The 27,860-nt window shown below is 55.7% G+C and overlaps 1 protein-coding gene across 1 annotated transcript; it reads right to left on the bottom strand.

The window, feature by feature from the left end:
- ANKRD46 (ankyrin repeat domain 46) lies at positions 1-27,860 on the bottom strand. Its single transcript, XM_055127985.1, has 4 exons — positions 27,734-27,860; positions 9,122-9,446; positions 7,238-7,396; positions 1-2,402 (listed from the first exon to the last, which is right to left on the bottom strand). The coding sequence occupies exons 2-4, from the start codon at positions 9,430-9,432 to the stop codon at positions 2,186-2,188; spliced, it is 687 nt and encodes a 228-aa protein (XP_054983960.1). The 5' UTR covers positions 9,433-9,446; positions 27,734-27,860; the 3' UTR covers positions 1-2,185.

Raw genomic sequence — 27,860 nt, 5'->3', positions numbered from 1 at the left:
TAGGTTATAGATTAAAATTTATTGGTAGAATTACTCATGTGCAGTACACGGAATGTAATACAAAGAAGTCAGGGTATAAAGGGGGAATGCTCAGCCGTTACGAATGTGATGTGTTTACAAACACGTTAACCAACTTTGCTTCTCTGTCTAGATTCTCAAACAGATGCAAAGCCAACTCCACAGCACTATCCGTGTCCATGCTTTGGGTGTGCGTATCCGTATCCGGGCGTTCTCCGTTGCACGCTCACTCTCGCGGCTGTGCTGACACCGGCTCTGAGTGATTTTGCTCAAACCCCGATCTAAAATTAAGACTTGTGCGCTGACCCTGAGGCCGCCAGCCAAATTAGAAATTTTTGAAATGGCTCTACAAATGGTAAAGCCACATCCTAGATACATAAATACAAAAGAGAAAAAAAAAAGAGGCAAAAAAGGGTCACGGAGGCACCAATTCTGCTTGAGATGATAGTTTCTATTTCTGGCAACAGTTCGATGGGCGAGCAGCTCGGCTGCCTTGGTTCCAAGGAGAAGTCCAGCCATTAGTTTTCACGACCGTTCTGACCGTTTCTGACCGTTCCCGGTCTTTTTAAAAAAGTTAGCCCCCCAAATGATCTACATATATCAGAATTATTAACAAAAGAGCCCTTTAAGCTTGCTGCTGCTGGGGGCTCCGTCTCAATTCTCAGACCCTTCTCTTCATTCTCACCTACGAGGCGATCAGGACGGTCTGCCCCCAACCCCTAGAAGCCCTGACCCAGGGGGGCTGTCAGCAGGAGTCTCTCAGGGGTTATCAGCGGGGCTGCTTCTGGGCTTAAAGCATCATGACGTGACACAACTGTGTCAACCCCATCCGCTTATAGAACTGGGTTTTCCACCTCGTAGCAACCAAAGAATCACAATGACAGTTCTCAGGATTGTTTTCACCCCAACTAGCCACCAACTACGAAGGAAGTAGGGACCACACTTTCTAACACTATTCCAGAGAAATCCCATCTTTGAAATAAACAGGGAGAGACTGAAAAGTGCAGAGGAGAACTCCGGAAGTACCTTTTCTACAGATGACAAAGACAAATGGAGCGCTTTACAAAAGGAGAAAAAAGAATCCCAAATGACCTTAAAAACAAATAAATATATGAGCAGTCATTATTTTAAAAAAAGAAAACAGCTCATTTTCTTTCTTTTTCTTTTTCTTCTTCAGAGCTCATTTTCAAAAGTTCTGTTGGGTTTGTGATGCAGCTTAAAAAAAGATTAAGCCAGGGCCAGAGAGATAACGGCGGGGGCAACAGGCTTGCTTTGCACGTGGCTAACCTGGAGCACCACCAGGGGTCTCTCCTGAGCACAGAGCCAGGAAGAGCCCCTGAGCACTGTTGGGAGTGGTCCAAACACTACCCACCCCCCACCAAAAAATTAAGTTAAACTGATTCCAACAATCCTGATTTGCTCTCCAGGGACTGAAGGAAGCACTGCACATTTTTTTGTTTTTCTTTCGGGTCACACCTGGTGATGCACAGGGGTTACTCCTAGCTCTGCACTCAGGAATCACTCCTGGCGGTGCTCAGGGGACCATATGGGATGCCGGGGGTTGGTCTGTGCAAGGCAAATGCCCTCCCCGCTGTACTATGGCTCCAGCCCTCATTGCACATTCTAAGCTGACTGTTTCATTTCCCCCTGTTCTCCGATAATGCAAATAAAAAGATACAAGGGCTCCTGCCAAAACAAACCAGAGCGAACCCCAAGCCCTTCTCTTGAGTGCTTCCAGCCGACGGGTCCGAGAGGGTGAGGGCCAGCCGGCAGTTGGATCCTCTCGAGTGACCCAACTTTTGTGTTTGTTTCTGGATCAGGCCCTGCAGTGCTCAGGGCTTCCTTCCTCCTGGGGGGCAAGGGGGAACATACAGGATTGGGGACTTGAACCCCAGGTCGGCTATTCCTGCTGCACTATAGCTCTGGCCCCTAGAGCACCCCATTTATTATTATTTTTTTTTATCAAACAAGGGTGCATGCTGATTTCCTAAGATCTCAGGGGGAGTCCGAGGTAGATTCGGGGCTTCAGGGCTGCGGTACTGAAGGGCAGTGCGTAGCCATCCGTGGAGACGCACGCCCTGTTCTAGAAGGTACAAACGCAAGACGAACAAACGGAAAACTGAAAACGGTGGGCAGCGGACGGCCCTGGCTGCCTCTCCGGGCCCCCTCAGTGCACCAGCTCCGGCTGGTTTTCCACGAACGGGAGCACCCCGCTGACGTAGTAGGCGATGCCCAGGGACAGCAGGGCGATGACGAAGATCAGGAGCAGGACCCGCCAGAAACCCAGGTCCTCCACGAACTCCTGCCACGTGGTGCGGAAGCTGGACAGCACGCCCTCGCCCTGCTGCAGGTCGGGGTTCAGCAGGGAGTGGCTCTCCATGGCGCTGCAGGGGAGAGAGGCACACGTCACCCACCACAGACGGGAGAGCTGGGGCACCCCCCCTCCCGGGGAAGGAGGACCCGAGAAGGTGGGCAGACAGAAGGACGGACGGTGGGCTGCAGACAGTCTCCCTGCTCCTGGGTGGATGGGGACACGCGAGACAACTGGGCTTTCGCAGTAAACTGCTAACACAAGGTACAGCTTCCTGCTGCAGCGCCCAGCACTGGCTAAGGTGACCATCCTTCTCGGACCTGGATCAAAGGAGCTTTGCTTCTTCTTTTCCTTTTTTGTTTTGGGGCCACACCCAGTGATGCTCAGGGGTTACTCCTGGCTCAGCACCCAGAGATCACTCCTGGCAGTGCTGGGAGGGCCATATGGGAGGCCGGGTATCCTGGAACCCGGGCGGCTGTGTGCAAAGCAGGCGCCCTCCCTGCTGGACTCAAATGAGCATTTCCTATCAGATACTAACCCCAAACATGTTTCAGTCATTTTGTGGGGTTTTGCTTATCTTTGGGCTTGTGGTCTATTTTATTCTCTTGGTTTTGGGAGCCATACCTAACAGTCCACAGGAATCATTCCTGGTGGCGTGCAGGGCACCTGGTGTAGTGGCGGGGACCACAATGGCGTTGGCCGCATTCAAGCAAGTGCCTTAACCACTGCACTCTCCAGCCCCTTAGCCATTTTCAACTCAGATACATTCAAGATGAAGATCTGTCATTCGAGACTCTATGCCAGTGGAAATAAGCCATGAAGGCAAGTCTAAAACCCATTTTAGACGGAGCCTGAATCTTAACAGCTAACAGGGGTGGTGTGGGGGGGAGGGGGGTTTCACTCACTGAGTCCCCTCTGCTGATGGGTGGACCCTCTTTTTCGTGATTTTGTCCACTGAACAGCGGTCACCCTGGAGACAGGGCACTGCCCTTAAGCTGTCCCGCCCCCAACCGCGGGCTGTAAGTTCTATCTTGCACAAAACACTGGAACATGTTTCTCTTAGGTGCTGAGACTGGGTGGGATGCAAACGCCACGGAGATCCTGACCCTGGTTTCAGAGCCACCTTGGCGTGTCACATCACGGCCTGGGAGGCCCCACCGTGAGGGAGTCCTGGACGTCGAGGACCAGAACACACGGGGGTGGCAGCGTGCAGTCCAGCGTGGGGTGACCGGCAGGGCCATCACAACCCGGTCTGACCCCCATCCCTCACTGGTGCCCAACCCTCCCCTGAGCATGCAGCAATATCCCCAGGACCTGCTTCCCACGCCAAATTGCCAGTTTTCTTTGTTGGTTTTGTTTTGGGGCCACACCAACGGTGTTAGGGCTGACTCCTGTCTCTGTGCTCAGGGATCACTCCTGGCAGGGTGAGGGGGACCCTTTGGGAAGCCGGGGATCGAACATGGGCTGGCCTTGTGCAAGGTGAGCGCCCTCCCTGCCACACTATCTCTCCAGTCCCCAAACTGGCAGTTTCGTGACCTCCTGCTTCACTGTCCTTCCGGACACCGTCGCCCAGAGCCTCTGCCAGGACAATCAGGTCTCAGAGACCTCCTAGTCCCAGGGAACTGACTTCCTCGTGGGCCAGTGGGCTCACGGCCTAACGAGTCAAATCTATTTTTAAAAAAGACGTTTTGTGAAGACCAGAAAGACGGGGTTTTCTGTCTTTGCAACCCCCGAGAAACTGAAGAAACCTCTAGTTAGGAATAGGATTAGAACTTTGAGAAGACTTACAACAGGCAGGGTGAGAAAGAAGTTCAGGCTTACAGAAATGACAGAAATTTTGACTTGCAGAAAATGGACTCGAAGATAAAAGAGAGAATCTGGTTAAGCATTTCCTCTGTTCCTCCGAGCTCATGAAGCACAGACCATGAGAACTTTATTTTGGGGAGGCCGGGGGTGTGCACACCTGTGGGTGTTTGGGGGACAATGAGATGCCAGGATTCAAAGCACTGTGGCAGCCACATGGAAAGAAAGTGCTGTCTGTCTGGCTCTCCCTTCATCAGAACTTCCTGTAGAGACTTTTATCCAATAAGGTGTTTTGTACTGCCTGGAAACACCTGATTTCAGCACGGTCTGGGCATGTGTGTGTGCGGGGCTTATTCTGAGTTATATGTACCAACAAGGTAAAAAGAAAAGAAGTTCCATTTAGGAGGTGAGAGGGGGGGAGATGCTTTTCCATCGACGTGGCTCACAGGCCGCCTTTGAGAAACTAGGCTCGGCCCCTGGAAATCCTAAGAAACATGGATCCTAAGTGGTACGTGCGTTTCAACACTTGCATCCCCCGTTTGGGCTATAAAACACAGCCGTGGGAGAAACGTCAGAGACGCCTTATGCAAGCCACGGTCTCTCTACAGAGATGAATTCGAATGCCACCAAACCCACCCTTTAACAGTTTATTGATTTTTTTTGGTTTGGGGGCCACACCAGTGGTGCTCAGGAATCACTCCAAGTAGTGTTTGTTTGGGGGTCACTCCTGGCTCTGCACTCAGGAATCATTCCTTGGTAGTGCCCGGGGGACCCTATGGGATGTTGGGGATTAAACCCTGGTTGGCTGCGTGCAAGGCGGATGCCCTTCCGGCTGTACTATCGCTCCGGCCCCACTCAGTGGCTGTAGAAGAGTTAAAGCTGGATACACACCTCGGAGTGGAATGGTCAGGCCTGCAGTAAAACGGTTCCTGAAGGCAGCTGTACGACTGGCGCCACCATCAACACCACGGGGCTCAGCTTCCCGACCTTCCTGCCTGGTCCCTCTCTCTGATTAGCTCGGGCTGCAGCTTTGGGGTGCTGAAGGCTCTGTCGCTGGTCTGGCCCCCTTTTCCCCCATGACCAATGACACAACTTCCAACCACGGCATCTCTACCACGACACGGAAGGGCAGAGAAGGGTAGGACAACCTGACTATACAGGGCCAGTGGTTCCCTTTTGGAAGAACTGGCTTTACACGTGCTGTCACCCAAAATATTTACAAGCAGGGATGCGATGGCAACAAGAGCAAATGGTTCGTGGCGACTGCTAAGCTTACCAATCGCTCTGTAGTTAATGAGTAATCACCACGGAGGCAAAATAAAGTTCAAGGTACGGCTTACGTAAAGGGCAGCCACGGAACTTGCTGTGAACAAAACATCCTAACCAGCATCCCCCAGCGAGCCACAGCATTCTAAGATGCTTTTGGTGGAAAGGGAACTTCAAGTAACTTCCTTTATAAAAACGTAAAAATAAGTGTCAAGCTCCTGGAGGGCACCTGATTGACAGGCAAATCATTTTGACTGAGTTTCACGTGGCACCCTGGCCGCAGACTCAGAGGGAGAGGAGAGGGAGCCGAGGAGGGAAACTGCAAACGTGTCTTTGATTTCTTACTTGCCTGAACAACCTGCAGTCTCTGGGGGTGGCTCGAGAAGCAAAGCGCTTTCTTTACTGGGATAAAACGGCTGTCTGGACTTTTCTAACCAAACTAGCCTTGGTTGGAGAGTGGGACAGAAGGATGCAAAGGAGTCTGTCTCGCACATGAGGAGAGAGCAGAGCATTTGCAGGATGAAGAATTAACATGCCGATGAGGTGTGTACCACCGGTGGCCCACATTTAACTGGGGTTTAATTAACACGAATTGGCAGTGCCGGATTCATGTCAAACACAGTCTGAGCTGGAAAAAGGGTTTCATTTGAAACTTAGAGAGACGGGCCAGAGAGATCGGACAGGGGTTAAGACACCATGTCTTGCATGCAGCTGACCATGGATGGATTCCGTGCACTGCAGATGGTCTCGAGCACAGCCAGGGGTCACTCCAGAGCACAAAGCCGGGAATGGCCCCTCAGCACTGCCAGGTGTGGTAAAAAAAAGAAATCAAATAAGTAGATATAAATTTAGAAAAAAAAAAAAAGACTCATAACGACCCCAAAGATCTAAGTGAACTACCGGATCTAAAATCTAAGTCCAAAGCGACAGTACAGAGGGGAGGGCATTTGCCTTGCATGCAGCCAACCAGTGTTTGATTCCTGGCATCCCAGACGATCCCTGAGCAATGCCAGGAGTAATTCCTGAGCATTGCTGAGTGTGACCCAAACCCCCCCCCCCCCGCCAAAAACCAAAAAACCCCAAACCCCAAAACAAAACAAAACCCCTAAAAGTTCTAAAGTCTAAGTCCAGCTCAACTGCTAAGGACCTTCAAACCATATTCAGCCAGAGACTCGGGGAGGCCAGAGGAAACTTACCCTCTTTGCACCTTTAGTCTTGAACTCCAAGGTGACCAAGCTAAACGCACACTAGAGCTGTCGGCTCAGCGTGGCCACGTGATCCTCACGTGGTGGCTCGGGGTTCACTCCCCGAACCCCCAAGCAGAGCAGAGCTCCCCCACAAGCACCAGGATTAGCCTCCAGCATTGCCTGGCATGGCCCCTCCCCTAGAGAATTAACCTGGCGTCACCTTCTCAGTGCTCCCTAAAACAGTGCTCTCCACCGCTGCTAGGTGGGAAGGAAGGAGGAGAAGGAGTGAAGGGCGCCTCAGGGCTCTCTGGCCCCCGAGCTCGGTGCCCGAGGCTGACCGGGACCTGGACTTGATTTGCTCCCCCTCTCGTCACAGGCACTGTCTCGGCCGTGTGGCGCTGCAGGGTGCAGGCGTAGCCTTCCACCCCATTTCCCTCTCCTCTCCCCCTCTCCGCCCCATCTTGGTGTTCCCGCCCCCCCCCAGGACTGTTTCCCTGTCTCCTGATGAGCCCCGCCTCCTCCGAGCCCGGGTTCTAGCCAGTCCCCCCAGGCCCGCAGCTCTCTCCCAGGCTGGCTGAGCCTGTCCTACGTGTGTGGGCAAGGCAGTGCTCAGAGGCAGCCCCCCTCCCCGGAGGCCCGCTGCCCCACGCACCTCTCGCTCTCGGCCGTCTGCATGGTCTCCAGCTTCGAGTGTGCGCCCCGGTTGAAGCCCTTCACCTCCTGCTCCTCCAGAGACTCCAGCAGCCGGATGACGTCCTTGTTCACTCCCCGGCGCTTCGCCAGCACCAAGGGGGTGGCGCCTTGGTGGTTGCTAGGAAAGTCCAACGGAACAATGTCGGGATGAGCACGGTGCTCCCGGCGGGGAGAGGGAGACCCGAGGGGCTGGGAATGAGACCCAGCACAGAAGCCGGGTGGAGCGGGAACCTGGATTTTGGATGCACTTGGTTTTGTTTGTGTGTATGTGTGGGGGGAAAGAGTTCTTTGGGTCACACCTGACAATGCTTAGGGGTTAATTACTGCTGGCTCTGCACCCAGGAATCACTCCCGGCGGTGCTTATGGACCCTATGGGATACTGGGGATCAAACCCAGGTCAGCCACACCCAGGGCAAATGCTTAGAATTCACCCATTTGTAATGTTACAGGTGAAAGCGTGGGCCACTGGGGATAGAGCTAAGCCAGAGCGTGTCAGAGCATGGACGGGAAAGTCCAGGCCCAGGCCTCTCCCTCTCGGAAAAACGTTCACGCAGGGAGACTCGAGCCCCAAGTAAACAGGCTGCGGATGGGGACAGCAGAGACACCGGGTAAGCGAGACAACAGGAGCCTGTGCAGGGAAGCTCAACCTCTGCTCTGAGGATGGCGGTGACTTCCCCACTCAGAGACAAGGCGTCCCTCAAACCATCAAAAAAAGAACATTAAATAATTAAATAAATAAATAAATAAATATTGAAAAAAAGAGATAAAAGCCCTCAGTGCATTTGGAAGAAAAAGGACTCTGAGCCATAGACGGTGATGATTCGGCGGGTGGCCAAGAGGTTCTGGACTCCATGGAATCAGGTTCGAATCCCCCTCTCACCTCCACCAGCTCAACCTGCACTGGAGATAACGCTGGTTGCAAAAGTTCTTGATTCTGGGAGTTAAGTGAGCCAGTGAAAGGGAACACGGGGACTGTGGCTCCCTCCACAACCTCTAGTTCTTGTCTTTATTCCTCCTGGGTTGAACCTGGCTTCCCTGGGAAGCAGCTTGAGACAAGGAGGCAGAACTGTGGGGGCGGGGCAGGGACCCTGAGATCCAGGGACCCAGGGGTGGGGCTGGGCATATAAAATCGATTCCATTACCAGTAATAAATGATTTAAAAGAATTTTCAAAAAATAGAGAGGATTCCATCATTTACTATCCTTCGTGTATTATCTATCTCCCTGGCTAGAAAGGAGTCTCAGGAGTAAACATTTGCTATTATGACTGCACATATTTTCACTAAGCTTAAGGGGATTCCTTGCATAGGAAGTAGCAGTACATGCTTTTAAATAAATAAATGATCTGTGATTAAGAAATAGAGAGAGAGAGGGAGGACTTTGCTGGCAAGAGGAAAAATCTGATCACTAGTTATATATAAAAAAACATGGACACCTCTGCTTCCAGAACTGAATCCAGAGCACAGTCCCTTGTTCTGCCCCTCTGACACGCTGACATCATCCCCAATGTCCTTCCACATGGCCCTGACCCTGTGTCGTTGCCTGTAACTTTGAGGAAGGCGTGGTGAGGGCTGGAGAAATAGTCCAGAGGGGAGGGCATCTGCCTTGCATGTGGCTGACCTGGGTTTGATTCCCGGCATCCTGAGCACAGCCAGGAGTGATCCCTGAGTGCAGAGCCAGGAGCAATCCCAGCAACCACTGTGCATCGCCGGGTATGACTCAAAATGTGAGAGAGAGACAGAGAGAGAGACAGAGAGAGACAGAGAGAGAGAGAGAGAGAGAGAGAGAGAGAGAGACGTGTAGAAGAGGAGGGCCCGGCCCGAGGAGGCCCAGAAGGACTCACCAAATGTCAATTTTGAGCCCATTGGAGACCAGGAACTGGATGGTGTCCACATGGCCGCAGAGGTGCAAGGCCGTGTTGCCCTGGTAGTCCGTGGCCAGCAGGTCAGCGCCGAACTTGTGCAGCAGCTGGCAGATGTCCACATTGCCACGGGCGGCGGCCAGGTGCAGCCCGGTGCGGCCCCGGCTGTCCCGGATGTTGGGGTCGAAGCCGCTCTCCAGCAGCCGCTTGGAGTAGTTGAAGTCCCCGTCGATGCAGGCCTGCAGCAGCGGCACGCTCGTCTGCGACGAGTCGTTCACGAACACGTAGGACATGGCCGAGACAGGGCCTGCAACGGGGGCGGGGGGGGGGGGGGTGTGAGGTGCGCAGGAGGGCTTGGCCCCTGCCTCAGTTCCCTGGGGACAAACAGCAGCCCGCCCCCTCAGGCATCATGGCCCCTCGGAAGCTCTGACTTGGAGGGGCCAGAGAGACAGTGAGCGGGTCCCCAAGGGTCTGCCGAGCCCCTCCAGGAGTGATTCCCGAGTGCAGAGCCAGGAGGAAGCCCTGAGCCCCCCAACAAAAACAAATACGAACAAACGACTTATTTCGAGGGAACGTGAGATTATTAAGGGGGGCTGACCCTTGACCATAGGTGCCAGGAAGGAGGACAGAGAAGGAAAGGACTTGAGGGGAAGTAAAGAGGGGTGGGGGATGGCGGGCAGCGGGTGGGGGTCTGGGGCATGTGGGAGGTACTGAGGAGAGATGTGGGCATGGACAGTTCTGAGACGCAGAGGGCAAGACCCGAGTGTCACCAGCCGGGCACAGCGGGCAGCAGGCCAGCCAACGCTTGCCCAGCACACCCGGCACCAGGGCAGGCAGTCTGATTTACTCTCCCAACCACCTCACGGAAGGCTGAGGCCACCCTGGCTTCTGCAAGGCGTCCACCACCCAGGTCTTCCTGGTGAGGGGAGGGGCCGGGTCCCCGTCAAGGAGAGCCCCCGGGCAGTCCGAGACAGAGGGACAAGACGGGGATGAGGATCGGGAGGTGGAGGCAAGCCGCAGTGGACAGAACGGGTGTCCTTGGGCCCGGAACGATAGGAAGGCAAGGGGACGCTGGCCTTGTACATGGCCAACCTGGGTCTGAACCGGCATCCCATATGGCCCCGGAGACCTGCCAGGAGTGATCCCTGAGCACAGGGCCAAGAGCAACCCCAGATGTGGCGCCCCTCCCCCAAATAAGAAGGAGTTCCCTGAAAGGGGGCAGGAAAATAGGACTGTATCGACAGAGTGAGACCCCGATAAGAAAGGGGGGATCGTGGCAACTTCACCTTATGACCAACTACAAAGACTCTCTTTTGTCTTAAGGCCCTACCCGGTGGTGCAGGGGCCACGTCCGACTATGCTGGGGGACCAGGTGGGGCTCAAGTGCGCCTTAACCCCTGCACTATTTCTCCGGCACCTACAAAGAGTTTTAGATACATGAACACAATGGATATTGCTGAGCAAAACAGTGTAGAATCCTCTTCTGGGTGGATTTATTTTTCCCCCACAATATTCTCTGGATTGGCTCATTAAAAAAAAAAAAGAGAGAGAGAGAGAGAGAGCTTTAAAAAGTCATTTTCAAAACAAAGGTCTCCACATAGCCAAGGGCTGATGTGTGTAAGCTCAGACAAGGGGAAACAAGAGCAGGAGTTTGTGGTGCAAACACGGCTGGGGGTTTCCTGCGGCCGCTGGGGGCTGGGCCACGTGGGCTCCCTGTAGTGAGGCTTCCTGGGTCCCTCCCTCAAGTGTGCGGAGGTGGCTACAAGTGTTGGCAAGTTGTCCTTGAGAAGAGACAGCAAGCCTGCCCCAGCTCACACACAGTGGGGAGGGGACCTCTCTCTCGCTCTCTCGCTCTCTCTCTCTCTCTCTCTCTCTCTCTCTCTCTCTCTCTCTCTCTCTCTCTCTTTCTCTCTCTCTCCCCGCCCCCCCCCTTTCGGGGCCACCCAGCCCCGAATTCTTCTTGGAATTCTTCTCAGAAGGGTCAAGAGAATAAGGGTGGGTGGGCGGGAGTTAGCAGCTGAAGAAGACATGGGCTGATCACAAAGTAGGGGTGGGGGGGTCAGTCAAGAGTCCTGAAGCCACCTGGGGCTAGCACTGCTCTAGGCACAAGACTGAGCACCCACTGCACCCATGTCCTTGTGCAGGGATGGCTCAGGCCCCACGGCGGCTGCAGGTGCTGGAGGTAAGGGTCAGTCCCTCTCACGCCGCCCCCCGCTCCCGACACAGGACACCGTTTCCCCTCCACTGCTTCCTCTTTGGGATTCTAGAAGTCGTGACCCAAATCTCAAGCATCCCTGGTCCTCACTGACCCGTGGGTTTTGCTTTCCACGGTGGGGGGGAGGCAGAACCCTAGCCGACCCCCCATCCCAGCCCCATAAACCCCAAGGCTTCCCCCCACCCCGTCGGCCATGCCCACCACTTTCCTTGTAAGAAAATCTACTTGTTCTTAACAAGGCTGGAGCGACAGTCCAGCAGGTAGGGCGCTGGCCCTGCACGCAGCCGACCAGGGTTCGACCCCCGCATCCCCTTTGATCTCCCGAGCACTCAGCAGTGAAGCTGAGAGCAGAGCCAAGAGCAAGCCCTAAGCATGGCGCAGTGTGGACCTTCAGACTGGCATTTTCTCTCAATGTACATCCCATCTTGGACGGGCAGACAGACACAAGCTTGGAGCAAGGGCTGGCGAGTTGCCGAAAGGCCCTGGGGGCCAAGGGCGTCAGCCTTCCTGGTGTGGACAAAGGGTGTCGGGGGCCACTGGGGCGTGGGAATGGGGCTGAAGTCACGCTCTGCTTCCAGGAGTCCCTCTGGGCCACCCTGGGACTCTCTGAGCACCTCCGGGCCTGGCCCCAACCTCCCCCCTACAAATGTCAGGTCTTCTGGGAGGGCAGAATCAGGGCGGGGTTGCCTGACCGGCAGCCTGGGTTCCACCCCCAGCACCCACCCTGATGGGTGTGGCCAAAAATGAAAATCGTGTGTGGCGGTGGGGGGGGGGGACCCAGGAGGTCCGAGAGCTCTACGGCTAGTAGGCAACCGGCCAGTCACTGAGTACAAAGATCAGAGGACGCAGGGCCACTCGGGCCCTGCACGGCTGGGGGTCCCAGGGCTTCCCTGGTGCTGGGGACCCCCAAGGCTGCCCCCGATGCGGCTCAGGGAACCACGAGGTGCCAGGAACTAAAAAGGCCCGTCTGAGGCCCCAGGCCCTGTCGTATCATTTAAAGAAAGTTAACCCAAACCAGGAGCTGGCCTGCTGGAGAGCCAGTGCATGCGTGCTCAACTTCCTTTCGTTTGTTTGTTTGTTTGTTTTTGCTTTTTGGGTCATACCTGGTGATGCACAGGGGTTACTCCTGGCTCTGCACTCAGGAATCACTCCTGGCAGTATTCAGGGGACCCTATGGGATGCCAGGGATTGAACCTCAGTCAGCCGCGTGCAAGGCAAAGGCCCTCCCCACTGTACTATCACTCGGGCCGCATCTTTCTGAATTCTTTAGCCCACTACAAAAAAGCTACGACAGTGTCACTACTAAAGTGTGGCTCGGGCCGGGGGCCTCCAAGGTAGGGCTCGAGCTATGCAGGCCTGAGGCCACGGGCTCTGATCCGTGGCACCATGTCCATCACCTGCTTACGTGGCTCACCACCTAGGGCCCCCAGTGAGAGAGCAGCACCATCACGGGAGACCCCCACCCATGCACCCCACCTAACTGGGCAAGCGTGGTCGCCAGGTGGGCGGGACCCTTTCACTGACAGAATCAACTCTGGGAAAGGGGCCAGGAATATAAATAACTCAGAGGCAGGGGTGGTAAAATCAAACCGTCCCATATTCTTAGCACACAGCCCCAAGTCAGTGAGGATGCAAGTGGCAGGCTGGGATGGGGCTGGGGGAGGGGGCAGGGGCGCACACTGCCCCTGTGAGGCCCCAAGTTAGACCCCTGGCGCTGCACAGAACTCTAAACACAGGTGGGTGGTGAAAGGGGACTTCAAAAAATAATATCTCTGCACAGAATTATATTAACGTTTAATGCGTGTGACTGTAAAAAGAGAAACAGATTTTGAAAAAAAAAAAATCAGCAAACCTCTCACTGGTTTACAATTTTGTGAAACATCGGAAGATTAGCACTATTCATGTATATTTGTGTGGGTTTTACCACCTCCACAATAAGTGTTTTTTTGAAGGGATATCCCACATATGCCTCATATGTGGGGTAAAAAAGAAACATTGAAAAACAAGGAAAGAAACAACAAATGGCATCACTGGAACTAAAGATTCTGTCTAGAGAACAGAGCTTACGCGTGGTGGGGTTGGGGGGCAGGATGGGGTCCTGGGACAGGGTGAAGGGAAGCAGGTTCTCGGTCATGGGTAGGAATGATGCGCGCAGGAAAACAATATAACGGGCAGTAACTGTACATCCAGCACCTCAATGCAAATGGTGAAAAATCAATAGTCCGTGGGAGGCAGGCGACAGGCTGGGGGCATCGGACCCTGTTGCAAACCCTGTGGTTAGCCCGGGGCCTCAGAAGGCATGATCGCTGTGGGCTGAAGCATCAGGAGGCCCCGCTGCTGGCTCAAGCACACCCAGTCCCCAGCACTTGCTCCAGGGAACCAAAATCAATTTCTTTGTACTCCCAGCCTGTCTCCCCCCACCCCCACCTAAATCTCCCGCTTCTAATTTGTACCTATCTATAAAAAAACAAAACAAAACCACAGGCTATGTTTTCTTAAAGCGCTGCAAAGTCCACCCAAAGGCCGAAGGCCTTGGGTGTGTGGACAGCCGCTGATGGGCACTGTCCACAGGGGGCTTTTCTGTGACCGCCTCAGCGTCATTCTCGTGGGGTCGTGGTGCCCCCTGGTGGCTGACGTGGTTCAAGCACATGACTTGCCACTTCTCTGTAAAGTCAGGGCAGGGAACCAAGCTCAACTTATTTTTACAAAACCCACCGAGGGGTATGGAGATAGTGCCCAGTGCTGGAGCATTTTCCTTGTATGCGCGAGGCCCCGAGTTCAGTCCCCGGCACCACGCTGTAGGCCCCCAGCACCACCAGCCCCGGTGACCCCCAGGCCCCTCTCTCAGACTCAGGGCCACAGCCCCGCCAGATCAGGGTATCTCCAGGACTCGGGTTCTCCGTGGTGCTTCCAATCTCTCCAAACACACTGGCCTGGCCTGGCCACGGTGCCATGGCAGGCACCAAGAGCCGGGGAAGGAAACCGGGAATGTCTTCTCAGACACGGGTGAAACTTCCCGGCTTGAGCACCTCGGGGAGGTCCTCAATGAACCCACAAGGGTGGCAAAGACAAAAAAAGAGCACATCTGGGCTGGAGCGATAGGGCAGCTGGAGGGGCTCTGGCCTTGCGCGTGGCCGACCCGGGCTCCATGTGGTCTCCGGGTCCGCCAGGATAATCCCTGAGTACGGAGCCGGGAGTGAGCCCAGAGCATCGCTGGGTCCGGCCTAACCCACCTCCACACCTCAAAAACCCACAAATCGACAAGTGGGGCCACATTCTGCTAACCAGGGGGTTGCCCGGCAAATAGGAAGAAGGGCTGAAACTCAAACATGCCCTTGTGAGCGTGAGAACATACTTGCACACCCTCACTCACGGAAGTGTTCAGACCGGGGCTAAGGCGCTGGCCCTGCGTGCAGCTGACCAGGGCCCCGCATCTGGTCCCCCAGAGCCAGGAGTATCCCTGAGCACCACTGCCTGTAGCCCCCAAACGAAAACAAGCAAAAAGGCAAATATGCAGACATACTGTAGACATGCAGACAACCAAGTTCTGACAACAGCAAAAATGCTGCCGCCCACAGAGGGAGAGGTGGGGACGCTCCTCCGACGAGGCCAGCTGGCACACGAGAGTGCGTCACCACTTAACACAAGGCGAGCACCTCGCAGTACCCCACTCGTCTCCCACCCGTGAGCAGGGCAGGCATCAGAAAGGCTGGAACCGCCAGTGGGTGCGGGGGCGGAGAGAGAGGAACCCCACCCGCCATCGGTGGGAAGCTGTTGGGTCAGCCTCGACGAGAAAGAAGTCTGGAGGCTCCTCAAGGGAGAGGAACAGAGCTGCCCCACGGCCCAGGACACGGCACTGCGGCAGGCCACGGGCAGAGCCAGATGGCAGAGGGCTCTCCGGGGGATGAAGGAGGTGTGGTCTGGGGGCCGGCCGGTGCCAAAGCACAGCAGGGAGGGCCCTGGGTCCATCCCCCGTATCCCATATGGCCCCTCCAGCACCACAGGAGTAACCCCCCAGCACCACCAGGTGGGACCCAAAAACAAGAAAAAGAAGCCGTGTGTACACGCACTGTAGAGCACTGTGAACCCTATGGAAAGACGCCATCCTGCCCACTAGAGCCAGGACGGAACTGGAGGGGCCGTGGGAAGGGGCCGACTCTGAGGAAGAAGCAGTGATCAACGCACTCACTCATAGGCGGCAGGAGACAAGGGACAGCCTCCAACGGGACAAACCCTGAGACTATGCAGCAGTGGGGGCTGGGGGCGGGGCTGAAAGTGAAGGCAAAGGAAAGGACCAGGAACCAGGGGAGGGGGCTGCCCACTTCAGTGGTGGTGGTGAAAGTGCCATTACTCTGTCCACCACAACCATGACAATGAACACTCCATAACCATACCACCTCCACTACAATCACACACACACACACACACAGGCCAGAGCAATAGTGTAGTGGAGAGAGCCAACACTGCATAACCATACTAAACTACAACTAAACACACACACACACACACACACACACACGGCCCAGAGCAATAGCACAGTGGGGAGAGTGTCTGCCTTGCACGCACTGCTGACATGGGTTCAATCCCCGGCATCTTGGTCCTCTGAGCACATCCAGGACTAATTCCTGAGTGCAGAGCCAGGAGAAACCTGAGTATTGCTGGGTGTGACCCAAAGAGCCAAAAATAAATAAATATAATTAAATATATATGTACACACACACACACACACACACACACACACACACACACACACAGGCCACCCAATCCCATCAACGGCCAACATCCAAACATCCAAAGATTATAAAACCAAGCTCCTGGAAGAGCGCGACGGAGAGTCTCTTGCCCCTGTGCCTGGCTGTCTTCACGGGGTCCTTTGGAGGGGATGGGTTGAGTTTTCCTCCCCACCCCAAGCAGAGCCCTGGCAGCCGAAGACCTCTGGATGCCAGCCACAGCCATGTTCCAGGCCCCTCTCCACACATTCGGTTGAGCCTCATGCATGAAGGAACCGGCAGAGAAACCCAGGTGTGCGGGACCCAGGGCTGAGACCTCCAAGCCTGCTTGGATCGGCACTGGGCCTCTTCCGCCCAGATCCCCCATTTTTCAGTAGCTAGGCGGTCACACCCAGAAACTGCCCCCAGCGCTGTGTAATCCCATCAATGGCGAACATCTAGAGACTATAAAACCAAGCTCCTGGAACATATTATAGCCTAGTTCTCCCTCAGGGAGAACCTGGCAAGCTACCGAGTTTCCTGCCTGTGTGGGAAAGCCTGGCAAGTTCCCCGTGGCATATTCATATGCCAAAACCAGTAACAATGACAGGTCTCATTCCCCTGGCCCTGAAAGAGCCTCCAATGTGGCACCGTTGGGAAGGACAAGTAAAGAGAGGCTTCTAAAATCTCAGGGGTAAGATGAATGGAGACATTACTGAAACCGCTCAAGAAAATCAATGATCAACCGGATGATGATGATGATGTACACACACACACACACACACACACACACACACACACACACACACTATAGCCTTAGAGAGGGGTATGACGTCTTAGAGTACTTAAATGCATTTTTTGAGAAACTCCTCCTCTGAACTGCTGTGCCTGTGCTCAATAGAACTCCAGTGTTCAGAGATAATTAGGAAAGGAAAACTGTTCTTTAAAATGCTATCCAGAGAGAATAACTTCATTGTCTTCCCACAACAGATGAAGAACAAATCTTGTATATTTAGCGCAAATGGAATTATGTTCTCAGACCTGCCAAACTTGGCATTTGGGAAAATAATCTATGACCAAAAAAAAAAAAAAAGTAGCTTATGCTTAAGCTAAAAGCCAGAGCCAGAGAGACAGCATGGGGTTAGGCATTCGCCTTGTGTGTGGGTGACCCCAGTTGGTCACCAGCACCCCACAGGACCCCCAGAGCTCCGCCAGTGGCGATCCCTGAGCACAGAGCCAGGAGTTAGCTCAGAGCACCCCCGGGTGTGACCCCCGAATGCAACCCCTCCCCCACTCACACACAAAAATCAAAGGAAAAGCTTTAAGTTCAGCCACTGCGACACTGGCCACTTAGGAAGGGGATGTCGCTCCGAGGGAAGGCACAGGCTCTGCATGGAGGAGGCCCGGTTCCATCTGGCACCAAAAAACCCCAAACATCAACCAAACGTACCACAGACCACGGGGCACACCCCATCCATGACACTAATCCAAACAAGTGGAAAAGGTTTTTACCAAATATATGGTCTCTTCACATTGTTTCCCTTCTGTCTTTTGAGAGACAGACAGACAGACAGACAGTTTTAATATTGACGAAGCATTTTCTTTTCAATTCTTTCTGTTTCGACCATGGTAACTGACCATTTAACCGACAGGGTTTCATGCCCCCGAAGAATGTCTCAACCCCATGCTGTCCGCCGGTGTCCACTTCCCCATGCCACTGTCAAGGGTCCCCATCCGCCCACCCCCCTACCCTGGTAAGCCAAATTTTAGTTTCTGCTTATCTTATTGAGCGATGCAGAATCTCCTGCCCCGGCACCAGGCTGTCTTCACCGGGGCCACACCGAGGAGGGCAGGTTGAGTCTCCCTCCCGGCCCCAAGTAGAGCCCCGGCAGCCGAAAACCTCCAGAACCCAGACACAGCCATGCTCAAGGCCACTCTCCACATGCTCAGACAAGTCTCACCCATGAAGGAACCGACAGAGGAACCTAGGTATGCAGGACCCATTGCTGAGATCTCCAAGCCTGCCTGGATCAGGACTGGGCCTCCTCCACCCAGACCCCCAGTTTTCCAGTAACTTGGCAGCCACACCCACAAACTGCCCCCCACCCCGTGCCATGTAATCTCATTAATGGCCAAGATATCCCACCCACATGGCAGAGCCTGGCAAGCTACCCGTGACATAACTGATATGCCAAAAACAGTAACAGTAACAACATGCTCTTCGTGTTCCTGGAGTCCCCCGCGGCCCTCCAAACATCACCAGCACCACAGGGTGGCCAGGGCACCCCTGGCACTGTGCCCTCAGGCCCTGGCACTGATGCCAGCCTGAGTGGGCTGAGAATCCCGGGGCAGGGCGCCCCTTGGACCCCAAACCAACACGCTGGCAGACAGGCCCCGGCTGACACATTGCGGCAGTATCAGGAGCAGTGATTCTCCCTTTAGGTGGCAAGGGCAGAGGCGGGCACAGTGCTGGAGGCAGGGCTGGGCAGGGGGGACCAGGGGCCAGCAGAGTACGTGTGAAGGGACAGTGACCGGGGCTTCCTGCCCCACCCCCAGCCCACACCAGAGACCCCATATCCCACGCACACGCCAACAGAGATGGCCCCAGAGTCTGCCTGCAGCAGTGGCCACTCATGGTCCTCGATGCCCTTTCTCTGGACACTGGACGGCCCGGCCCTCAGAGCCATCTCTCTCCCGTCCACACTACCCTCTCTCCTCTCCCCCAGGCGTGTCCCTTCCGCGTGCCTGGGGCTCGCCATCAACCTCCTGTACCCTCACTGAGGACCAAAGTCTCCCGCAGTCCTCCACAGCCCCCGACCTCACCAGGTGTCAGGAATTCAAATCCACGTCCACTTTCACTAGCACCCCCAAACAACAATGAAGGCTGCTCCCCTGCTTTCAGGAGGCACGGGGAGAACAAAGTCCCAGGGGCGGGCTAAGGGGATGGCGGGTAGATGTGTTTCCGTTGCACAGGCAGAGCCAGGTTTGACTCTCGACATCCCATACCCCCGCCAAGAGTGATCCCGAAGTGCAGAGCCAGGAGTAAGCCCTGAACACCCATGGGTGTGGCCCTCAAATCCAACCCCCAAATAGCCCTTCCCTCCCCTGCCCTGGCTCTCAATGAGGTGCCATCTCCCTCCCTGTCCAGGGACCTCTGAACCCCTGCTCTTGTTCTTTAGACTCTGCCCTACAGAGTCTGCCTCCTTGGTGTTCCCTGAAGCCCCTTCCTGCCCCATGGCTTTTGCACGTGCCCTTGCTGTTGCTGGCAGGCACCCTTCGGGGGCACATCTCTGCTCTGGGGGCTTGGTCATGGCCCCCAGGTCCCTCGCTTCTCACATCGACTTCCTGCCCAGTTCGACTGCAGTCCAGGCTCTTCCCGGTGGCTGAGGTTAATCATCCACTCTGCAGCCGGAGCTTATCTGTGGGAAGTCCACACCCCAGCGAGTCTTTCGTTGGAGCCTTGCACTGGGCACAACTAAGGCATCAGGAGCCATGGACGAGGGACGGAGACACGCACCCCCGCTGCCCAAGGACAGAACTGGCCTAAGAATGCAGGGCTCCGAGTGGGCCCCCAAAAACTCCTTCAAAGAGGTCACTTAGGGGGCGGCTGGTTGGGGTGATGGCATATGTGAGACTCTGAGTCCCACACCTGGCCCGTGTGTACCGAGACTGTGGATCGAGCACTGAAACATCCCAGCTCAAGTTCCGCCTCTCCGGAGCAGCTCCAGGCCAAGCCTTGGCGTGGCCCCGTCAGAGAATGAAACAGAAGAAGTCACACCCAGGGGTCTGCTTCCTCCTTCCCTTCCTGTCTGTGGGGTCCCGTTGCTTTGGTCTCCCAGGTGGAGGAGTCCAGAATTCTCAGCCAATCAGGCCGGTGGTTCAGGGGTCTCCAGGGCCACACCCAGTGGTGCTCAGGGACCTGCAGGGCCTCACCCAGTGATGCTCAGCGACCCCAGGGCCACCCCCGGCGATGCTCCGAGAGCATACGTGCAGGAATGGAGCCTGTGGGCGCACACAGGGCAGGCTTCCTGACTGCCGTCTCCAGCCCCCGCCCCGCTGTGTGTGACCCTGGGGCCGTGCTGCTGGCACTCTGGTGGCGTCGAGGCGGTGGCTGTGCCCAGGGTGCCTGTACCCAGGGCTGTGTCGTGGAGACTTCGTTCGGTGGCTGAGCCTCTTCCTGGACACAGGGCCGGGGGCCGTGCTGGGAGCACGCGGGCGGCCCCAAGCCTGCAGGCGGGTGTGGCCTTGGTGACTGGCCATCCGGATGACAACGCCTCAGAAGTGTTTTCATGTCCTAGACGTGGCGGTGCTGGCCGACTGGGGGCTGAGCAGAGCGGGCCAGAGAGCAAGGCGGCCGGAGGGGGCAGGGCGACAGGCAAGGGGCGCAGGGCCACACCGCGGCCTGGGAAGGCGACTGACACACCCTCACTCTGACCCCAAGCTCACACTGACAAGCAAGGTGAAACGTTCAGCATATCGTGCCTCAAATTAAACACTGGCAGCATCTCCGAATGGCAAATGAAACGTTATTAAAAATTATAGAAGTATGTAGCACTGTTGCACTGTCTTCCCATTGTTCATTGATTTGCTCGAGCGGGCACCAGTAACGTCTCCATTGGAGACTTCTTGTTACTGTTTTTGGCATATCGAATACACCACGGGGAGCTTGCCATGCTCTGCCACGCGGGCGGGATACTCTCGGTAGCTTGCCGGGCTCTCCGAGAGGGATGGAGGAATTGAACCCAGGTCGGCTGCATGCAAGGCAAACACCCTACCCGCTGTGTGATCACTCCACCCATAGAAGTATAAGTTGATAAAAATACAAATGGTAGGAACTGTACCGGATCCTCTGAATGCAAATGAGCAGAAATATGAGACACACACGGGAAGCCAAACCACACAGAACACTGAAAGTGAAAAATAAACCTGATTTATTGACAGTTCTGCTGAGCACAGCTTTTTTTGGTTCCACTGTAGTCCCGACCTGGCAAAGGAGTGGAGAGAGTATGTTTTTTGTGCACGTTTCTCCAGCTGCTAACAAATCTGTCTTGGGCAACCGGTGACCCCGGGGGGCCTGATCAGTTTTTTGATGCTAGTGACTTAATACTCTGCTTATGACTTAATACTCTTTCTACGACAAACACAACTGATTTTGTAATGAGAGCTTGACCATTTTCCTCCGCCCCTTGAGATGACGGAATGACAGGCCGGCCTGGGGAGATGGTGGGAGCCTGGGGTCCCCGAGCACTGTGCCAAGAGCAGTCCCCAGGCACCCCTGGATGTAGCCCACCCCCAACTTATTCACCTGACATTATAATAAACACCTATTTCCTGACGATGTCCCACCGCCCCGTCAGCCTGCTCCAGACCTCGAACCACGTGAGTTTCCCCTCCACCGTCCCCAGCTCCTCTCCTCCGCCCCTTCCGAGTGAGCGGGTGCAGTGAAGCCCGGGGCCGAGCGGCAGCTCTCTCCCCCTTCCTTCGTGTTGGGGTGGGGGAGGCCCCCGACTCCGGCAGGACTGGGGCGGGATGGGACGTGCCGGGGGTGTCTGGGCCCCTGAGCAGACTCACCGAGTCTCTCAGCCAGACCGGGCCTGGCCCACCGGCTCCCGCCCCACTGCTGCCTCTACCGCACCCTTGCCCTCAGCACCATGATCACTGCTGATACTACTGTGACAATGAGGAGCACTTCTTTCAAGGTGTTTTCAAATTGAATCCCCGTGAGATACGCGGTTACAAAGTTGTTCAGGACGGGGTTTCAGTCTCACAGTGTTCCAACACCAGCCCTCCTCCCGCGCACAGTGCTCAGAGCCAGTGTCCCCGGGTCCCTTCTGCCACTACCCCCCAGCCTGCCTCTAAGACTGGCACTTCCTCCCCCACTCCCCTTTCTCTCTCCCTCTTCCGCTCCCTCCCTCTCTCCCTGTCCCTCCCCCTTCCCCTCTCCCTCCTCCTTTCCCCCTCCCCCTTCCCCTCTCCCTCCTCCTTCCCCCTCCCCTTTCCCTTCTCTCTCCAACCCTCCCTCCTCCTTTTCCCTCTCCCTCCCCCTTCCCTTCTCCCTCCTCCTTTCCCCCTCCTCCCCCTTCCCCTCTCCCTCCCCCTTCCCCCTCCCCCTTCCCCTCTCCCTCCCCCTTCCCCTCTCCCCTTTCCCTTCTCCCTCCAACCCTCCCCCCTCCTTTTCCCTCTCCCTCCTCCTTTCCCCCTCCTCCCCCTTCCCCTCTCCCTCCCCCTTCCCCCCTCCCCTTTCCCTTCTCCCTCCAACCCTCCCCCCTCCTTTTCCCTCTCCCTCCCCCTTCCCCTCTCCCTCTCTTTTCCCCCTCCCCTTCCCTTCTCCCTCCCTCTCCCCTCCTTTTCCCTCTCCCTCCCCCTTCCCTTCTCCCTCCTACTCCCCCTTCCCCTCTCCCTCCTCCTTCCCCTTCCCTTCTCCCTCCAACCCTCCCCCCTCCTTTTCCCCCTCCCTCCCCTTTCCCCTCTCCCTTCTCCTTTCCCCCCTCCCCTTCCCTTCTCCCTCCAACCCTCCCCCCTCCTTTTCCCCTCCCTCCCCCTTTCCCTCTCCTTTCTCCTTTCCCCCCTCCCCCTTCCCTCTCCCCCCTGACCTCCCCCCTCCCCATCCCTTTCCCTCCCTCCTTTTAGGCCTCCCTCACGGTTTGCAATGCAGGTACCTGCCCCCTTACTAAAGCGTGTTCTCCTGTCACATCCCCTGGCCCGAGCGGTTGGGAGGCTGAGTGGTCAGTCCCTGCCCGGATGCTCTTATGATACACTGTCTCCTTAACCTACAGTGTCTCACAGAACAAACCGAACAGGACATGGAAACAAGGCCTCGTGGGGCTCACGCACATTTCTGGGGAGTGGGAGCGTGCAGAGTGAGGCAGAGAGCCGGGCGGGTGGTTGACTCGCTTGCGCTCCCCCTGAGCCTCCCCCTCCCCGAGACCCCGAGACCCCCTTCTCTACTGTCTGGAGCCAAAGGACCGAAGCAGGTGCCAGGGCCGTGCTCTGCCAGGCTGTCTAAGAAGGCGCTGTGGGCACTGCGCGGGGAGGGGAGGGGAGGGGAGGGGCTGTGCAGGAAGCACTGGGGGGTGGGCAGGCAAGCAAAGGCCTCACACAGCAGAAGGCTGGAGGGCGGCTGCAAGCTGGTCAACCCCAGGGGCCAAGGGCAGAACTCGAAGGACAAGCTGAAAGGACAGGACCCTCGGGATAAACCAGACACAAGCAACTCGCCACGGGAAAGCTCTTGTTTCTGTCTGGTTTAGAGAGGAAAAAAGGCCAGAGACAGGACAGTGCAGAAGGCGCCTGCCTTGCACGCGGCCGACCTGGGTCCGATCCCTGGCACCACAGAGTAGCACCCAGGAGTGATTCCTGAGCAGAGTTGGGAGTAAGCCCTGAGCACAGCCCGATATGCCACCCATGCACCCCCAAGAAAAAGATTAAAAAGAAAAAAACTGGGGGCTGGAGCAATAGCACAGTGGGTAGGGCGTTTGCCTTGCACGTGGCCGACCCGGGTTCGATTCCCAGCATCCCATATGGTTCCCTGAGCACCGCCAGGAGTGATTCCTGAATGCAGAGCCAGGAGTAACCCCTGTGCATCACTGGGTGTGACCCAAAAAGAAAAAAAAAACTGGGGGCTCGAACAATAGAACAGCAGGTAGGGTGTTTGCCTTGCACTCAGCCAACCTGGGTTCAATTCCCAGCATCCCACATGGTCCCCTGAGCACCGCCAGGAGTGATTCCTAAGTGCAGAGCCAGGAGTAACCCCTGTGCATCGCCGGGTGTGACCCAAAAAGAAAAAAAAAAGAATAATAATAAAAAAAAAAAACTGCAGCTGGAGCAAAAGCACAGGGGGTAGGGCGTTTGCCTTGCATGCGCCCAACCCAGGTTCGATTCCCAGGATCCCATATGGTCCTCCGAGCACCACCAGGAATAATTCCTGTGTGCAGAGCCAGGAGTAACCCCTGTGCATCGCCCGGTGTGATGACCCAAAAAGCAAAAAAACAAAAAACCCTTGGGGTCATAAAGACAGTACAGCAGATGGGCGTTTGCCTTATACAGGGTCGCCCCGGGTTCCATCCCCAGAATCTGGGTGGTCCCCGAGCCCGCCAGGAGTGATCCCTGAGTGCAGAGCCAGGAGTCAGCCCTGAGCACTGCCAGGTGTGGCCCAAAGACAAACAAACAAAAATAAAAGAAGAAAGAAAAATCTTGGTATGACTACCCATAGGCAAACCACAACCCAAAGATGGAGGCGGGGTGAGGGGCTGAAAGACGCAGAGCTGTCGGCTACTGCGGGGAAAGGCCCGGTATTATCTACGCCGACAACCCCAACAGGTGATCAGGACACTGAAACAAATGAACCCATGGGTCGGGCGACAGTGCAAAGGGCCAGAGCGCGAGCAGCATGCTGGGGTTCGATCCCCAGCATGACCAGGAAGGCTCTCGGAGCACTGGGCCTGGAGCAGCCCCTGAGCACTGCCATGCTGAGCATAGCAGAAACAGAGGCTGAAAGTCAGAAAAGACATGGTGGCCTAACCACAGAGGCCTGGACGCCGTGTAAAGGGCCACTGCAGACAGCGGGTCTCCTAGGGCCCCAGCTCCCAGGAGGCGGCTCAAGGGAAGGGTTGTGCCCGGGCCATGGGCACTGACCCGACCCACAGGGCTGGCAGAATCCCCGAGCAAGCTTGCCGGCTGCATCAGGGACAAGGGCCCCACTACCTCCATCAACAGGGGTGAGTGTGTGTGTGTGTGTGTGTGTGTGTGTGTTTCTTATGCTTGTGTGTCTGCTGCTTACAGTGCGTGTGTTTGGTGTATATGTGTTGTGTATGCGTATGCTTGGTGTGTTTGTGGTGTTTGTATGCCTGCTACTTATAGTGTGTAGTATGTGTGGTGACTGTGTGTATGCCAAGTGTGTGGGGTGTGTATGTTTGGTGTGTGTGTTGTGGGGGGTGTCTGCTGCCTAGTGTGTGGTGTGTGTATGTGGTGTGTGTATACGTTCAGTGTTTTTGTGGTGTGTGTGTGTTTGGTATGTTTATGGGTGTGTGCAGTGTGTGTATGTTTGGTGTGTTTGTGGTGTGTGTGGTGTGAATGTATGTTTGGTGTTTGCAGTGTGTGGTGTGAATGTATGTTTGGTGTGTTTGCGGTGTGTGTGGTGTGTATGTTTGGTGTGTGAGTGGGGGGGGTGTCTGCTGCTTACAGTGTGTGCATGTGTGTGTGTGTGCATACTGCTTACAGTGTGTGCATGTGTGTGTATGTGTGTGTGCTGCTTACACTGTGTGTGTGTGTGTGTGTGTGTGTGTGTGTGTGTGTGTGTGAGCTATGTTTCCTGCCTCCAGATGATTCTTTTCTGGTTCTGTCTGGGGCTGCACCAATGATCCGGGTTGTTCCTCACTCTGCTCCAGAGTGCTCCCGCCAGTGCACAGGGCATCGTGAGTGTTGCCCGGCACTGACCTGGGCTTGATGCATGCAAGACAGGAGCCTTGGCCCTGTGCTGTCTCTCCAGATCCCGTATTTTGTAATTAGTTCCTTCATGTTCTTAGCTTTGGTCTGGGGGCCACACCAGGAGAGTCAGGCCTCCTCCTGCTCTCTGCCCAGGGACCACTCCGGGTGCTAGAGGCCAGAGGGACACTGGGGTCAGTCACCTGAAAACCCAGTGCCTGAAGCCCCACACTATCTTTCTGTCCCCCACCCCTGATTTTATTTTTAATATTGAGTTTACGTTATGCTGACCACTCCTATATCTACTGACTGGTTAGGAAAAATGATTCTTATTACCAAGGTAAAACCAAAAACTGAAAATCTAATGTTCCAAAATAATTTTACATGGGTGTTACTTTTAGAAGTACCCCAGTAGGGGTCACTTAAGGAGCATCTCTAGAAGACGCCATTCTCTAATTAGTTTCCTTGTAAGACACTTAAAGAAAAGTCTGGGGTGGCGGGAGAGATACTGGGGATACTGGTGGTGGAGAATGTGCACTGGTGGAGGGATGGGTGCTCGATCACTGCACAACTGAAACAATCAGGAAAGCTTTGTAACTGCATCTCATGGTGATTCGATAAATAAATAAATAAATAAGTAAAAGAAGAAAAGCAACAAAGTGCAAAATTTTAAAAATTAAAAAAATTTTTGTTAAAGTCTGCTCTGAAGGGCACAAACTTGGGTGGACAAATTCAAGCCTAGTGACACCTCGAAAGTGACTCATACTTCAAGGACGCGTGAATGGAAGGAAGCCATGTGAAGCGAGTGGAATGAAGGAGACTCCCCAGCTCTGCGTGCCTGGCTAGTTTCTGGGCCTCCCCAGGGCCATCGAGGCCACCAGGGCTACCCCCCAGCAGTGCTCAGGGGGCCATGTGTTGCCAGGGACCCAACCTGGGGCCTTGTGCCTGCCAAGCAAACTCTCCGTCCCTCTGAGCTCTCTCTCCGGCCCTCATTAGCTCTATCAGGAGAAAGAGACATACTGCTGAAAATTCTTTACAATAAAAGAATCCAGATGTATTTTAAAATCCGTGCAACTAGACACATATAGGAAATCTAGAAGTATATTTATTTCTCTCTCTCTGCTTTTGTTTCTGGGCCACACTGGGTTAGTCCTGGCCCTGCACTCAGATCCCACGTGGGATGCCAGGGATGGGACCTGGGCCCTCTCTGCCTACTGTGGCTCCAGCCCCTCCATCCTCAAGTCTGTATTGGCTCAGGGAACATAAAACTCCATCCCTCCAGCGTCCTGGCACCAGCTGGGGGTCCCACTTCAATCTCCTCTCCCAGGGCACCGCCCATGGCAGTGGATAAATCCCAGCTTGACTTCCCCTGAGTGTCACCCGCAACTCCCAGCTGGGGAAGCCCCGCCCACCCGGACTCGGGGATCACCTAACCAGGTCCTGGGCCATCCCAGGGCAGCAGCTACCCCTCACCCTCTGCAAAAGCCGGGAAATGTCGAGTCCGACCCTCCTCAGCTCCCACGGTTGGGGGAGGGGGGTCTGGGGGACCTGCAGACACACCACTCACCTGCGAGCAGCACGGCGGTGGAGGGGAAAGAAACGGCACCCCGTCCCTTCGTCCCTTCGAGGGCGCAGGGGAGTGGGGATGCCCCCCACCAGCACCTCTGCGGCTCCGAGGTTATCGGCAAACACTTGCCACTCAATGCAGCACGCTGTTTCTGAGCACTGGCCACCAAGGAAGGCACGTGTACTGGACACTGGGGTGTGCCGTGGAGCTCCTGAGCCCCGAAATTCTGCAAGCGGCCCCCAAATGCTCCTGAGCACTGAAACTCACCAAGAAGCTAGCAAATACTCCCTGAGCACTGAAATTATTCTGCAAGAGGCCAGCAAATGCTCCTGAGCACTGAAATTCTGCAAGAGGCCAGCAAGTGGTCACTGAGCACTGAAATTCTGGAGGAGGCCAGGCAAATGCTCACTGAGCACTGAAATTCACCAAGAGGCCGGGCTCCTGACCGGGGTGAGGCAGAGCAGGGCTGACCCTCCGGCCCGCGCCCCGGGCTGGGCCCCGCAGCCGGTTCCTACCTGCGGCCCCTCGGGGGCAGGACGCGGCCTACCTAGGGGACCCGGCCCCGCGATGAGGCCCCCCCCCCCCCGGCACCCGGGAGACGCGGGGGCCCACCGGCCTCGCCCCTCGAGCCCCTCGGCGTGGGCCCTGCGGGGCTCCGGAGCCCCCCGGCCGCGCGCAGGTACCTTGGGCGGAGCCGAGCGGCGGTGACAGCACGAGCAGCTCGGGGCACGGCGGCGGCGGCGGCGGCGGCGGCGGAGGGGAGACGGGCCGACACAGAGCCCAGCTTGGCCTCCACTGGCCTAGAGCGGC

The sequence above is a fragment of the Sorex araneus genome, chromosome 2 (assembly GCF_027595985.1).
Source record: "Sorex araneus isolate mSorAra2 chromosome 2, mSorAra2.pri, whole genome shotgun sequence".
Taxonomy (NCBI): domain Eukaryota; kingdom Metazoa; phylum Chordata; class Mammalia; order Eulipotyphla; family Soricidae; genus Sorex; species Sorex araneus.
This window is presented reverse-complemented; position numbering and strand designations above follow the sequence as displayed.

Excerpts from the sequence above, each read along its gene's own strand:
- ANKRD46 (XM_055127985.1), bottom strand. The coding sequence starts at position 9,432 with ATGTCCTACGTGTTCGTGAACGACTCGTCGCAGACGAGCGTGCCGCTG. Across the intron at positions 7,397-9,121 it reads GGGCTCAAAATTGACATTTG|CAACCACCAAGGCGCCACCC; the intron begins GTGAGTCCTTCT and ends GGACTTTCCTAG. Across the intron at positions 2,403-7,237 it reads CAGACGGCCGAGAGCGAGAG|CGCCATGGAGAGCCACTCCC; the intron begins GTGCGTGGGGCA and ends TCTCCCCTGCAG.